This window comes from Muscardinus avellanarius (assembly GCF_963383645.1).
Source record: "Muscardinus avellanarius genome assembly, chromosome: 9".
NCBI classification, from domain to species: Eukaryota; Metazoa; Chordata; class Mammalia; order Rodentia; family Gliridae; genus Muscardinus; species Muscardinus avellanarius.
The window spans coordinates 73,887,516-73,902,383 of NC_137795.1; the positions used below are offsets into that span (position 1 = coordinate 73,887,516).

Genomic DNA, 14,868 nt, shown 5'->3' on the forward strand with positions numbered 1-14,868 from the left:
GGATATCTTTCAAGGTCTTCATTCCATCATATTGTCTGTGAATACACAAAAATTTTATTTCTTCCTCTCCAATTCATTTGATTAAATCTACTTTTCTTAACTGTTGAATAGCTCTGCTTTATTCATTTTACATATATTTATATATATTCATTCACTTTTATATACATTTATATTTATATAAAATGTCTCCATTAAATAAGTTGCTGGCTTTAGGGCTAATATATGTGTTTAATTTAAACATTAAGGAAAATATTTACCAACTTTTTTTTTTGCAGTATTAGAAATTGAACTCAGGACCTCAATAAGCTATGTGTATTCTATAACTGAGCTAGAGCCCTGAATGAAATGTCACATTTTCTGAGATTTACTTTCAAATGGTTAAGCAAAGAACAGTTATGTTTTTATAGAGACTGAGAGATAGCAAGGTTCTTTACAGAAGTCATAGGTATACCTTTATATTGTCCGTCCTTCTGTCCTTCCTTCCTCCTTTCCTTCTTTAGTACTGAACAAAAAGGATTAAACCCAAGGACTTTAGCGTGCTAGGCAAGTGCTCTACCACTGAACTACATCCCCAGGTCTTATTAAAATATTTTTAAGACAGGGTCTCATGAAGTTGCCCAGGATGGCTTCCTGCTTCAACCTCCTTAGTAGCTGGGGTTACAGGTGTGTGCCACCAGGCCTGATTTTTCTCCTCATTTTTAGTTACTTCAAATTATATACAAAATTTTATTATTCTTATATAAAGAAACCCTACATTGAATTCTTTCAGCTAAAAAATCAACAAAATTTTAGCAAGATAATGTCAGTAAAGCTTATTTTACATACTACATTTCAATAGTTTTGTGTGTAACTAACTGGAAACACTTTTGTCAACCCATTTTATTTTATTTTATTTTATTTTTCAGTACTGGGGATGGAACCCAGGAACATTCTACCTCCGAGCTACACCCCCTAGCCCTATTTTTTATTCTTTAATTTGAAACAGGGACTCATTGAGTTGCAAAGAGCCTCATTTAAGTAGCTGAGGCTGTCCAGGAACCGTTATCCTCCTGTCTCAGCCTCCCAAATGCTGGGATCACAAGCGTGCACCACCATGCCCGTCTTATCAACCCTTTTTAAAACTCACTTTAGCTCTCAAAGTGGTACTACTCTCTTAGAATTATCAACAGAAAAATAAACTACATACAAACCCAAGTTAAAATTATATAACTCAAATTTCAAAATTCAATATTGCTTCAAAACCTTTTTGCCCACAGTAGCTTTAAGTTTAAACTAAAGACATTATACAACATGTCTTGGGCTTTCTTCCCCTAGTGTATGTGCGTGTATCTATGTTTGTTTTTACCATATCTCGCCATTGTTCTTTTTCAGCAGTTTGACTTAAAAATGACCTCTCATGAACATGCAGATACAGTTAACTCTTGATAAAACACAAATCCAAGGAAAAAGAAAGAGGACTGAAGAAAAAAACAAACAAATGATCCCATATCATATACCAAAGTCCATTTAAGAAATTCAAGGTTGACAAGCTGTACAGGAGGCTGAGGAAAGAGGACCAAAAGTTCACGCCTAGCCTGGGCAACCTAATGAGATCCTGCCTGAAAATAAATGTAAAGAAAAAAAAAGGAAAGGTGGGATGTAGCTCAGAGACATCACCCCTGGGTTCACTCCCAGCATGGAAGATGGAGGGAAAGAGAAAGAGAGGATGATGGTCTTAAACTGACATAGCGCAGATTTCTTGACTAGATTAATCATTACTTTCTAGCAGGACTCAATAGTGCATGCTTGTAATCCCAGTACTTGGGAGGCTGAGACAAGAGGATAGAGGGTTTAGGCCAGCCTCAATAATTTAGCAAGACCTTGTTTCAAAATAATAAAGAGTTGGAGAAATAGCTCAAAGGTAGAATGCCCCTGGGTTAAATCCCCAATGCCAAATAAATAAATAAATAGACAAAACTCTGTATAAGAGAAATATTTTATTTGGTTCAGTAATATACCTCATTTTGTTTTATAGCTTGTGGAAGAAAAGAGTAATGTGTAGAAGTCAGATATTCTATCCTTTTCTCTCTAGAACCAAGAAAATAAAACCATTTAATTCTAAGCATCCCATTTCTTATTTTTTGGTTCCTTTAGTTCCCCAATTAAATAATTCTGACTCCACAATGCATTTTTTATAATCTCCTGACTGGGCTCACTCAGACCTTACACTTTCAACTCTTGTATTATATCTTATCATAATCAACACTAATATATGTGATATGTGACATATATGTGTGTATATTATATATATGTGTGTGTGTGTATGTATGTATGTGTATATATATATATATATATATATATATATTTATATATGTCTACCTTGTACCTCACAAGTCATTCTCTAAGAAAACTGTTTATCACTCTTGCCTTGATTATTGGAGCTGTCTTTTCTAACTAGACTTATAAAGACACCTATACCATCCCTATGGTGTAGGTTTTTATTGCTGTTTTTTGCAGTACTGGGGATGGAACCCAGGGGCATTCTACCTCCAAGCTACAATCCAGCCCTATTTTTTATACTTTATTTTGAAACAGGGTCTCAATGAGTTGTAAAGGGCCTAAGCAGTTGAGGCTGTCTATGATAGTGTAGTTTTAAAACAGCAATTAATTTTTAATTCTTTAGTCAATATAGAAATCATTTCTTGCAATTTTACCACATTGAGAGAATAGCAGTAGTTTCTGATTTAAGTGTTTTTAACATTAAAACTTATATTGCAGCCAGGTGTGGTGGTACATGCTTGTAATCCCAGCATTTGGGAGGCTGAGACAGGAGGATCTGGGTTTGTGGCCAACCTCAGCCATTTAGTGAGGCCCTCAGCATTTTATTCTTTATGTTTCAAAATAAAGAACAAAAAATAGGGCTGGGGGTGTAGCTCAGAGGTAGAATGACCCCGGGTTCCATCCACAGTACCTCAAAAAAACACCTTATATTGTAACAAATAAATATCCAAAGTCAAATACACGTGCTGGAAAACTTTGATTCAATGTTATTAAAATTTTGTCACTCTTTTTGTCAAAATGCAAATGATTTCCTGTCTCAGAATAAAAGTCAGTGCTCTTCCAATGGTCTAGAAAATCCTACAAAATATAGCTGTTCCTTATCTTATTTTTCTACCCCTCTTCCCTCCCATTCTCCATTAGCCACACTGGCCTCTTTGCTGTCCTTGAAACATGCCAGTGTGCTATGCCCCAATACCTTTGGACTTGTTAGGGTGGATCTGCTTGCTGACGTCCTTCATGTAATTTTTTTGTTTTGTTTTTTTTAGGACAGAATTTGTATTTGGCTGACTCTGTATTCCCAGCACCTATAATGTGACCTGGTACAGAGCAGACAACTGCTAAATATTTACTAAAGTTTGGCTTTCAAGTGTCACTCAAAGGCTCATGTGTTAAAGCTTTGCTTCCCCGACTGGTGCTGTTGGGAGACTGTGAAGCCTTTAAGAGGTGGGACCTAGGAGAAGGTCTTTAAGGGCGTCCCCTCAAAAAATATTATGGGATTTCAGTCTCTTCCTCTATTTTTGTTCCTTGGAACAAAAATGAGTTGAATATTTGTTCTGCCACAAGATCCCTACCGTAATACCTCCCCATAGGCCAAAAAGCAAAGGATCCCATTGATTATGAACTGGAACCTCCAAAAATATGTCTAAAAATAAACATTTTCTCTTTATAACCTGACAATCTCAAGTATTTGTCGTACCAATAAAAAACTAACATAAGATTTAGCACACACTAGTCTTTGAATTACTTAATGAAATATTTTTATGTAATTTTAAAATGAGATTAAAAGAAATTATAAGTAATCAAGCACAATGGCACATGCCACTAATATGAGTACGTAAAAGGTTGAGAGAGAATTGCAGATGCAAAGTCTGTGTAGGAAACTCAGCAAGACCCTCTTTCAAAACAAAAAATAAAAATAAAATAAAATGGGGCTTGAGGTAGAGTTCAGAGATAGAGTAACCCTGGGTTCAATGTCCAGTACTACAAAATAAATAAATAAACTTTAAGTAAAAGCCGAGCATGGTGGCACATGCTTTTAATCCTAGTACTTGGGAGGCTGAGACAGGAGTATCACAGATTCGAGAACAGCCTTAGCCTTATTGAGGCTCTCAGCAACCTAATGAAACCTGTTTTCAAATAAGAAATAAAATTAGTCTGGGTCTGCAGCTCAGAGGTAGAATGCCTCTGGGTTCAACTCCCAGTACTAAACACACACACAAAACAAAATAAAAAAAATTTTTTTTTTTGCAGGTCTGGGGATGAAGCCCAGAGGCAATTCAACCTCAAAGCTATACCCTCTGCCCTGTTTTTTATTCTTTATTTTAGAAACAGGTTCTCACTATGTTACGGAGTGCCTCACTAAGTAGCTGAGGCTGTCCGCAAACCATAATCTTCTGGTCTAGGCCTCCCAAATGCTGGGATTACAAGCATGCGCCATCACGCCCAACACAAAAGAAAAACTGAAATTAAAAAAATTGAAATATAAACTAGAGACTATCATAAACAAATCATTCATGCAGAAAGATGCTTTGTTTTCTCTCTCTCTCTTTCTTTCTTTTTTTTTTTTTTTGGTGGTTCTGGGGATTGAACCCAGAGAAATTCTACCTCCAGGCTACATTCCCATTCCTATTTTAGTTTTTATTCGGATACAAGGTCTTGCTAAATTGCTCAACTGGCTTTGAATCTACAATTCTCCTTTCTGGCTTCCCAAATACTGGGATTTCAAGCATATACCACCATGCCCAGATGGAAATACATTTTAAAATTCAGTCAATCATTTCTTATCATTTTGCTAAATTGAGAGAATATCAGCAGTTGCTCATTTTCTGATGTTTTTAACATTAGAATATATATTATAAAAAATAACTACCCAGCCGGGTATGGTGGTGCAAGGTTGTAATCCCTGTGCTGAGGAGGTGGAGACAGGAATATCACGCAGGTTCGACACCAGCCTCGCTGGCTTAAGAGACCCTGTTTCCAATTAAAAATATAAAATAGGTCTGGGAGGATAGTCCGGAGGTAGAAGGGTTTCCAGGAACCCCAATACCACCAGAATAAATAAATAAATAAATAAATAAATAAATAAATATCCAAAGTGAAATTTGAATGCTAGAAAACTTTGACTCACACATAAAAAATTCAGGATTTTACAATTTTTAAGACTTTTTAAGTATTAAATTAAAAAGTTCACTTTTCCTTGAATCCAAATATATTTATCTAGAGAAGCTTCTACAACTTGCTATCTATGAGTCAACTATCTTTTCTATTTTAAAGTATTTAAATGTATTATTAAATATATTATTAAAATTTTATGTTGAATGTTTAAATGTACTAAATGTATTTAAAGTCACATTTTCAAAAATTTAACAGAAAATTAAGTTATATCAAAGAAAAACATTTTGATTGGAAAAAAGATGAACAAAAAATCTTAGGGAAAGTGAAGCATGTTACAGGAGGAGGTTGTTTAATAGAAATCATCTATTTTTAAGCATTTCTAGTTTTCAATCTTTGTACAATTATACACAGCAATACTTAGACTTCTGAGCTTAAAAAATGCATTAAAACCCAAAAATGTTAGTTCATAAAAACACTCACCTACAACACCATTCAATACGCCCTTCACCTTCACAAGTTTTTGCCCAATGATTATCTGCCAAATTTTTCATTGCTACAGCATATTCACAAAGTGTTTCTTCATCTTCACAGTGTTCTCGCCAGATCTTATCAAAATCTCCCACTAAAAAGAAAAAAAATGAATTAAGCTAACTTTTAGTTAAAAATGGTATAATTTTATCAAATTATAAAATAGTTTAATCACAAGTATAAGAAAAATCACAAAGAAAAATTGATGAGCTTTTAAGCATATTTTAAAGGTTCCCTGGGTAAATGAATGCATTTTGCATCATTGCAAGTATGGTGATTTCATAATCAAATTTTACCATTTTAAAAAGATTTGTAAAGTTAAATGTAACAGATAAAAATAAATGCATAGCCGGGCGTAGTGGTGCACGCTTGCAATCCCTTTACTTGGTAGGCTGAGACAGAAGGATCACAGTTTGCAGCCAGCCTCAGCTACTGTGACCCCCAAAACTTAATGAAACCCTGTTTCAAAATAAAGAATAAAAAAAATAGGGCTGGGAGTGTAGCTTGGCCACCTTCCTGTATTCTAAAGGGCTTAGTGGATGAGATGACAACATAAGTCATCTTGTCATAAGCAAAACAGTAAATATTTTTATTTTTACATATTTGGACTTCTTCTAGGTAAACTATACTTTAAAAATTATAATGCCAGGGCAAAAATGTTGCTTGAAAGAAAGTGTCTTTGAAGCCACTCCAAAGTTTTGATTTCTTACAAATGTGATGAATAAAAACAATAAGGGACATTAAGAATACACCTCTAATTCCAGTACTTGGGAGGCTGAGCAAGGAGGATTGCAAGTTTGAGGACATCTTGGGCAATTTAGAAAGACCATGATTCAAAACAAAAAATAAAAGGTTCAGGGATATCGCTCAGTGGTAGAGCACCCCTGGGTTCAATTTTCAGTAAAACACACACACACACAGCAAAACCCAAAAATGTTAGTTCATAAAAACACTCACCTACAACACCATTCAATACGACCTTCATAATTATGGATTTATGAGATATACTAATTTAATGTTTCAACATATAAAATAAGTAAATTCAGAGACTGAGGAAAAACTATAAGCTAACTATATTATATATCCAGTTACTAGCTTTCTAAAAAAATTAAATCATTTATCACATTTGATATGAAATTTGAATATTACTATGAAGATTAATAAAGAAAGGTTAGAGTATGGCTTGGTCAAATAAAGGACATTAACACAACTTGAAAGGTAAAGAATAAATAAAAGTTGTCATGGTGACATTATTCAAGGTCTTTAGACAGATATGTCTTACTCCAAGTCCAAATGTAGGCAATGATTTTGTAAGAAAATAAACTGAAAATGTAAGCCAAATTAGAGTAAGGGAACAGTCACTATACCAAAGCATTGTCCAAACATAATTACTGCATTTTAGCATTTATGATTTCTTTTAATTTTTAAAACAAAAAATGAATTATAGTACTTCAACTGTAACAACCAACACATCTACTCTAATTTGAAAAACTTCTAGTTAATCTATTTACTGGCTATTTAAGCCTTACATTCTAATAAGTATTTAGTTAAAAATCAACTGTTAGCTCTCCAGTTTTACCTAATCAATAAAAAAGAGTACACACACACACACACACACACACACACACACATTATTCAGTTAAAATGACTGTAGTGTTGGTCTTAGTCTCAGCCTAAGTATGATTTCAAAACTGAAATTGATGAGAAGCTTAATTTTGGGGGTATTATATATTTATACAGTAATATTTTCATTAATCACTGATATTTGTGTAGTGACAGTACTCTCAATTTGTCAAATAGTGGCACTACAAACAAGCAAACATTTTTTTTAAATTCTCAAATAAATTTCTCAGTTTTAGTAACATATTTCAGATGTAGCTACTTATCAAATCTCTAAATATAACTACAGGAAATCTTCAAAACTTTTTTTTTTTTTTTGGTCATGCTGGGGATGGAACCCAGAGGCTCTCTACCTCCGGGCTACACTCCCAGGCCTATTTTCTATTTTATTTGGAAACAGGGTCTCACTAAATTGCTGTGAGCCTAAATTGAGGCTGGCATTGAACCTGTGCGATCCTCCTATCTCAGCCTCCCAAGTACTGGGATTACAAGCGTGTACCACTATGCCCGGCTCAAAACAATATGTTGATTAATGATACTTTCATAAAGTATGGTGGTTCATAAAAGGCAACTCCTGACTTTAACCTATCAGATTCAATAATAAAAGGTTCAATAAGACGCAGAATAATTTTCAAGGTGCTTTAACATTTGTCGAAAATCAGTGTCTTCAACTCTAGAAGGCCTTTTGTTTAAACTTTGAAGTTACCCTGCCCTACATAATGTACGTATTTTATTTGCCAGTCAAATACAAATCCTATGATTAAAAATATTTTAGAAAAGCTATGTTTAACACAGATTTAAGAATTAGTTTAGATTCTATAGAAAGGACAACTTCAGACAAAGACCTGGGTACAAGCAGTTTACTTGGGAAAAGAATCCTAAGTGACACTGGTCAACAACCTGTTCTAGTCTAGTCTGCACACAGACACTAAGAGAACATCTTCAGTGGGCTCCAGCAGTGCTGGAGAAAGAAAAAACAAAAAAGAAAGTAGCAGGCATTTAAAGTGGAACTGTGTTGGGGCTGGTGACTTTTAGTCAACAGTGTCTGTCCACAGCTCAGGATCAAGGGTATGTTAGATGGAACATCTGTTACAATTCTTAGTCATTACCATGTCATTGTATACCTTGAAAGTTGATTTATTCTATAATTATGGATTTATGAGATATACTAATTTAATGTTTCAACATATAAAATAAGTAAATTCAGAGACTGAGGAAATTTTCTGAAGAATCATGAGGTTAAAAATATCAAAATTAAGTGGAATACAGACTGTAACTTTTATTCCTGATAGCTGCAGCCTTTTACATTTTCTTGGAAGTTTTACATGAATACTTTTAAGTTCATGTAAAAAGAAATGCCAGGTATACTAAAAACTATTATAGGAATGGGTTCATATGAAATTATGGGAAAAAATCATATAATGACAACTGAAAAGAATACACAAGACTCTAGCTCAGTTCTCATTTTAAGATGTACTTGGGCATACCTGATTAAACAATGAAGTACCTGTTTGAAAAGCAAAAGTAGTTCTTTTTTTTTTATTGGTGCATTATATTCATACATCCTAGTGGAGTAATAAAAAAAGACTGGTGTAGACATACATGCACACATCACCCAGTCAGCCCCCATTCAATCCCCACCCCCTTCCCTCCCTAACCCTCCCTCCATTGTTTGGCTTAGTGATTGATATCAATACGTTTGTCTAAATACATCATGTGCCTCAGAGAGCTTTTTTCCCACCTCCCCTCCCCTCATTCACATTAGCTCTCACATATTAGTGAAAGCATCCAATTTCTTACTTTTTGCAACTTGACTAATCTCACTTAGCATAATGTCCTCCAGTTCCATCCATTTCTATGAAAATGCTGTGATTGTATTTTTTTTTTATGGCTGAGTGAAACTCCATGAAGCTATAATTCTTATAATATATATAAAATATTTTGGTTTCTGTAGAATTCAAATTTTAAGAATCTGTATAGCAAAGACAGAAAACACCTATATATGCAAGAATATTTCCATTTATATAAACACAACGTAAAAGACTGTCTCTTATCTACAAATGGCTGACACCAGAGGCGGCCCTTCTCAGCACTACTGCTAGGCATTTCCCTAGCAATAACTATTCAGATACACATTACCTGAAACACTGACCTTTATCTTCAATTTTCACTTTACCCTTACACAAACTGGTACAGGATTTCCAAGTTGGTGACACAGGACAGCCAGTAAAATGGAGTACAGAGAAAACGTGGCATAAGAGTACATTAAGCCTACTTGCTAGTCTTTATAACCTTCTACACTGCCCCTCCATCCAATCCTGCATGTTATCAGTATCTACCAGAAAGACAAACAAATTGGTGTGAAGAAAAATCCGTTTCTATCATAGCAGAAAAAAATAATCTCATTTTCATCTTTCTTTCTTCTTCATTTTCAATTCTATTTCCGGAGAAAAGGAAAGAAAATCTCTTCTCCAACCCCCACACTCATTATCCAGCTCTTACTCATTTCCTTGCCATTCAATGACTGTGTTGCCTCCTCCTCCATTCCATCCCAACTTACTTCTTTTCCTACCATCTCTCCTTCAAACCCCCATACCTCACATGGCCTCAACTCAGCTTAATCATACCACTCCAAAGATTATTCATTCCCTTCAATTTATATCCTTTTCCCTAACTCAAACTCTAGGGCTCCTTCCTACCTTCTATTTCACTTTGCATCCTACTATGTCCCGACATCAATATTAGGTTTAGAAAAAGAGAGAAGCCTATTATTTCGATAAAATATGTATAGTGTTAATGATAAACTATCCAAGTTTCAAGCAAATTATTTGTCTCTTTGGGATTCAGTTCACTCATTTGTAAAATGAAGGAGTTGACTTAGGTCACCACTCCACATCTGGCTGACAAATTTCCAGATCCCAGTGATAGGGATTCTAAAATAGATCTGAGGTGAAATGCAGGAAGTTTCTAAAAGGCACACAGGTAAGTATGCTCTGAGTTGAAACACAGGAATTTCCTAAAAGGTACCCACATGAGCCTACTCATCAGCCATATTTAGCAGTCATTAATAAATGCTAAGGATCATGCTAGTCTTATACTCCATGATTCAAAGCTGGAATTTTCACTGCATTTTCTGATTAAAAAGACAGTTATGAAAATAATACACTTTTCATAGCTGGGTGTAGTGACACACGCTTGTAATTCCCCACGCTTCAGAGGCTGAGACAGGAGGATCACACAGGTTTGAAGCCAGTCTCAGCTACTTAGTGAGGCTCTCAGCAACTTAGTGAGACCCTGTTTCCAAATAAAATATAAAATAGGTCTGGAGTATAGCTCAGAGGTAGAAAACCTCTGGGTTCCATCCCCAGTACCACACACACACACAAAAAAAAGTAACAGTTTTCATAGTTACTGGTCCTATTGGAATTCAGGTTTATTATTGGTGAATAAGCCATTAGAGACCAATCTAACACCTAAGTACCACTTATTACAAGTGAACTTTGTGTGTGTGTGTGTGAGTGTGTGTGTGTGTGTGTGTGTGTGTGTGTGTGTGTGTGTGTGTGTGGTACTGGGGATAGAACCCAGGGGCCTTCTACCTCTGGACGACATCTCAGACCTATTTTATATTTTTATTTGGAAACACGGTCTCATTAAGTTGCTGAGAGCCTCACTAAGTAGCTGAGGCTGGATTCAAACCTGCGCCAAAAAAATGGAAACTGAAAGTGGAAAAGAGAAATGGAAACTGAATTATATGCAAGTACTGGGATTACAAGTGTGCGCCACCATGCCCGGATACAAATGAACTTTTAAAATATGTTTATAGATTGAAGGCCAATAGTATGACAACACTAAATCCTCAAAGTAATATACTAAAAATTATTTATTTGGGAATACACACGCAGATTTTTTCACAGAATACATTTTTTTTTTACAACTAAGGTTTGGCCTATGTTAAAAATAAAGGTAGAAAGAGCATGTTTATTAGGATCATTTGTTTTTCTAGTTCACTGATAGGTCTTTGTACATCACCAGAACAAAGCCTAGAGAAGTCTAGATCATTGATAGAATTCAGGGCATTAAAATGCTTAAAGAACAGTCCCATTCAAATGTTTAAACTGCTATGACTTCACCTGCCTAGAAGCATACTAGACATGTATCTATTCCAGCTCTGGTAACTTCCAACTATCAATTCTCTTTATAAACAACTGTTTCTGCAGTGAATATTTGGACTTAAAGACATGTTTAAACATGTGGGGGCTAAGCAAGTATAAACAGCACTTGAGATGATGACGACACATTAGCAGTGTGTTAAGTGGAACTTATTCATTTATGAATAAATGAATAATGAATAACAATAAAATTATTATAAAAAGAAAAATGGAAACTGAATTATGTGCAAGTAATTGTATTTCTTTAAATTATGCACTTAGCTAAATTTGTATAAAATAGCAAGATAAATTGCAGGAAAGTGTGTCCATTTTCTTTTTTTTTTTCATTTCTTCAACAATAAACTCTACAGTGAATGCCATTATGTAAGTGAATTCTTTGACTATCAAGAATGATGCAACTGTTGCTATGGTAACTACTCATTTAATTGAATAAACCATGGTTAGGATTTAAAGCACTTTCCCCACCTTTGGTATTAGAAATTGAACCCAGTATCTCTAAGCAACTCCCCCTTCCCCACCCCAGCCTTCTCTTTTACTTTTTAACTCAGGGTTTCAATAAGTTGCTGAGGCTGACCTCGAACCTGCAATTCTCCTATCTTGGCTTCACAAGTACTGTGATTCTACTCGTTTTCAGATGCCCACTTTACAACATTCTTACCCCCCAAAATTTTCACTGTCTTTACTATGCTTGATAAGTTTCTTTCTATTGGTATGTTTTAAACAACTATAAACCATCTTTGGGATGTTTAAATTGATGAATTAAGTAGCTTCTATTAAAAGCTAGCCTTGAGCTGCCAAGGGAAAAAAAACTGAATAGCTTTTAAAATGAAACGCATCAACTACATTCAAAGGAACACAGACGCGTAGTTTTAACTTTCCAGAGTAAATGAAAAGTGTGTATAAGTGAAAAGTAACATGATCTCACATGTCTTTGTTCCTTCGCTGCCATAATTTTGCTTCTAACCTAAATTATTAACTACGTATTAACGACTAACACTAAAAGGCTGCTGACTTTTCAGTTTGCAATTAAGTTAAAGAGAGGGCCAGTTCAAAGTTATCCCATTCTGATACTTTAGAGGAATTTTTCCTGAGTCACAAAAACACTGACAATTTTCACTGTCTGAATCTTACAAAACAGCTCTGTATACAAGTTGATATTTTAAAATATCAAGGATGACGGTATCCTCCAATTATAAACACTCCTCAGGTAAGCAAAGCTACTAAGGCTTCTTCTTTTGCTAATGATCTTCCATAGAGAAGGTTCCCAGGGATGCCAGTCTTCATCTGAGTCTTTAGGTGGCTTGCTGGTTATATACTATTCAAAACTAAATAATATTTTGAGGACCTGTGCCAGATCTCTTGCCAGAATACTAAGATCAAGTGTTTGAGGAATGGGATGGGGGACACGGCTGTAGCCCATCCTCTTTTTTTTTTTTTTTTTTTTTTAACCAAGGTGAAGTGCAATCAGCTAAAAGGCCTGCTGACTTCGTAGCCCTGGGAGCCTCTGCGAGGAAGCTTAGGCCTGCCGGTGGGAATGGGGTCCTAAGAAGGGGGTCGAATGGCGAGCGAACGCAAGGAAACCAACAACGGGCTGGTCAAGCAAGAGGCGCAGCTTGGCTTCTGTCCATCCGTCTTTCACAAATGGACTTCACCTGTGTTCCTGTTTTTACCTTCGCGTCTCTGGCAACGAGCGACCCCTACCTCCTCTGACAGAGTGTGTGGTTTAGGTGACAACAACCTCAGCACCCCGGCTGGGGACAGAGGCTCGGAGAGGGTGAGGACTCAGCTCCTCCTCGGGCCCGGAACTCCCCCGAAGGGCCCTCCAAGAAAAGGGGGCGGAGCAGCCTGCCGCCGACGGAGGGCTCGAACCCGGCCTGGGCGAGCGGCCCCGGCAGGGGCTGACGTGCAGCTCCCTTAGGTCCCAATGGTGGCCTTTCGGGGGGAGGGGAGAGGTGACAAGGGACTGGGGGTCACGAGACCTCCCCGCCCCCCTCGTCCGCCCGCTGTTTACCTTCTCGGTACTTCTTGCGGAGCCGGCGGTGGACGCTCTTCACCACCCCGGAGAGCTTCTCCTGCTCTAGCTTCCGCTCCTGCTCCCGGGGCTGCGGGGCGCTGGGGGGCCTGGCCCCCTGCCCATGAATAGCAGCGCGTCGGCCGCAGGCCCCCGGCTCCATTTCGCAGCCGCCGCCGCCGCCGCCGCCCCTCAGGCCCCGGCGGACGCTCCCCTGACGGAGGAGGTGGGGAAGGAGGAGGCAGCAGCAGCGGAGGCAGCAGCCGGAGGAGGCAAAGGAGCCGGAGCGACAGCCTCGGAGGTGGTCCCTTAGCCAGGAGCACCAGCCGATTGGTGGACTGCGGAGGGCTGGGCGGAAACGGAAAAGGTCGAGGGCCAATGGATGGAGAGCAGCGGCGGCGCTCCCGGTTGTTTGGAAGGCGAGCAGCTGGAGGAGGCGGGGCTTGCGGAGCGCTAGGGCTCCTCTCCTCCCCGCCCCTCCCCGGGTTCTCTACGCAGGCGCCGTCGTGTGGCGCTTGCGCGTCGGAGTTTGCTTAGTTTGCGCTTCATCCTACCATCCAGCATTTGCTTGTCTTCCAGCTTTTCCATTCGCTCCAGTATACAATCTGGTGCCACATAACCAGAGTCATTTACCAGAGCCCTTGTTGCCCCTTGTAACACTGTGTAGGTTTTCTTAAGCTAGATAAATATCCTTTAAGATGACAACATAGGAATTTTACATTTCAAGGGACCCTATGTTAGGCATTTGCATTGCTACAGGGAGCAGTTAAGCTACCGAACGCTGATTTAATTCAGAGGCCAACCGTGATTGATGCATGTACTGCTGCTGCTACCGGGATGGGGAGAAGGCCAGAACAAAGCAGTAGGAGGTGTGGGAGGATTGAGTTGGAGAGACAGGCTCACAAGAACTCTCCTTGAGAACTTTGTAGTGACCTAAGTGTTACAGGAAGCCTGCTCTGATGCAATTGCCTCTGAACTCAGCGCTTTTAAAGTCCGCTCAGGTGTTCCCTTGCATTTTAACATGAAGGGTTAGTTTATGCAGAATATGCATATACGGGTTCCACACCTGTTCTTTCTCTGCTTCTTTTGTTTCACTTGGGTAGCTCTTGTGGAATGTTACTGCTAACTTCCTTCCCAGAAAGATGGGGAGCTGCTCTCAAAAGAGCCTGTTTTGAAGCCTGTCCTGAAATGGTACTGATGTTGCTGAAGTGCCAGAGATTCAATAGGCAGAGAATGATTGTGGACTACCACTGCACTGCAGTTGTTGGTTACAGGACATTGTATGGAAAGTGTTTCAATGGAAACATTGTGACCAATAGTTTTGTAAATATGAATAAAGCTCACATTGTATAATTGTTTCCTATGCTACCTTCTGAATAAGGGAGA

General features: G+C 37.8%; 1 protein-coding gene across 1 annotated transcript in view; it reads right to left on the minus strand.

The window, feature by feature from the left end:
- SAMTOR (S-adenosylmethionine sensor upstream of mTORC1) overlaps positions 1-13,773 on the minus strand; it is a gene marked incomplete at its 3' end in the record, with an annotated part of 46,650 nt that extends 32,877 nt beyond the window's left edge. Inside the window, exons 1-2 of the mRNA XM_080701438.1 lie at positions 13,483-13,773; positions 5,635-5,776 (exon numbers count right to left, since the gene is read on the minus strand). Coding sequence (XP_080557564.1) covers positions 5,635-5,776; positions 13,483-13,645 — 305 coding nt within the window. The 5' untranslated portion in view covers positions 13,646-13,773. The remainder of the gene's footprint in view (positions 1-5,634; positions 5,777-13,482) is intronic.
- Between the last annotated feature and the right edge of the window lie 1,095 nt (positions 13,774-14,868).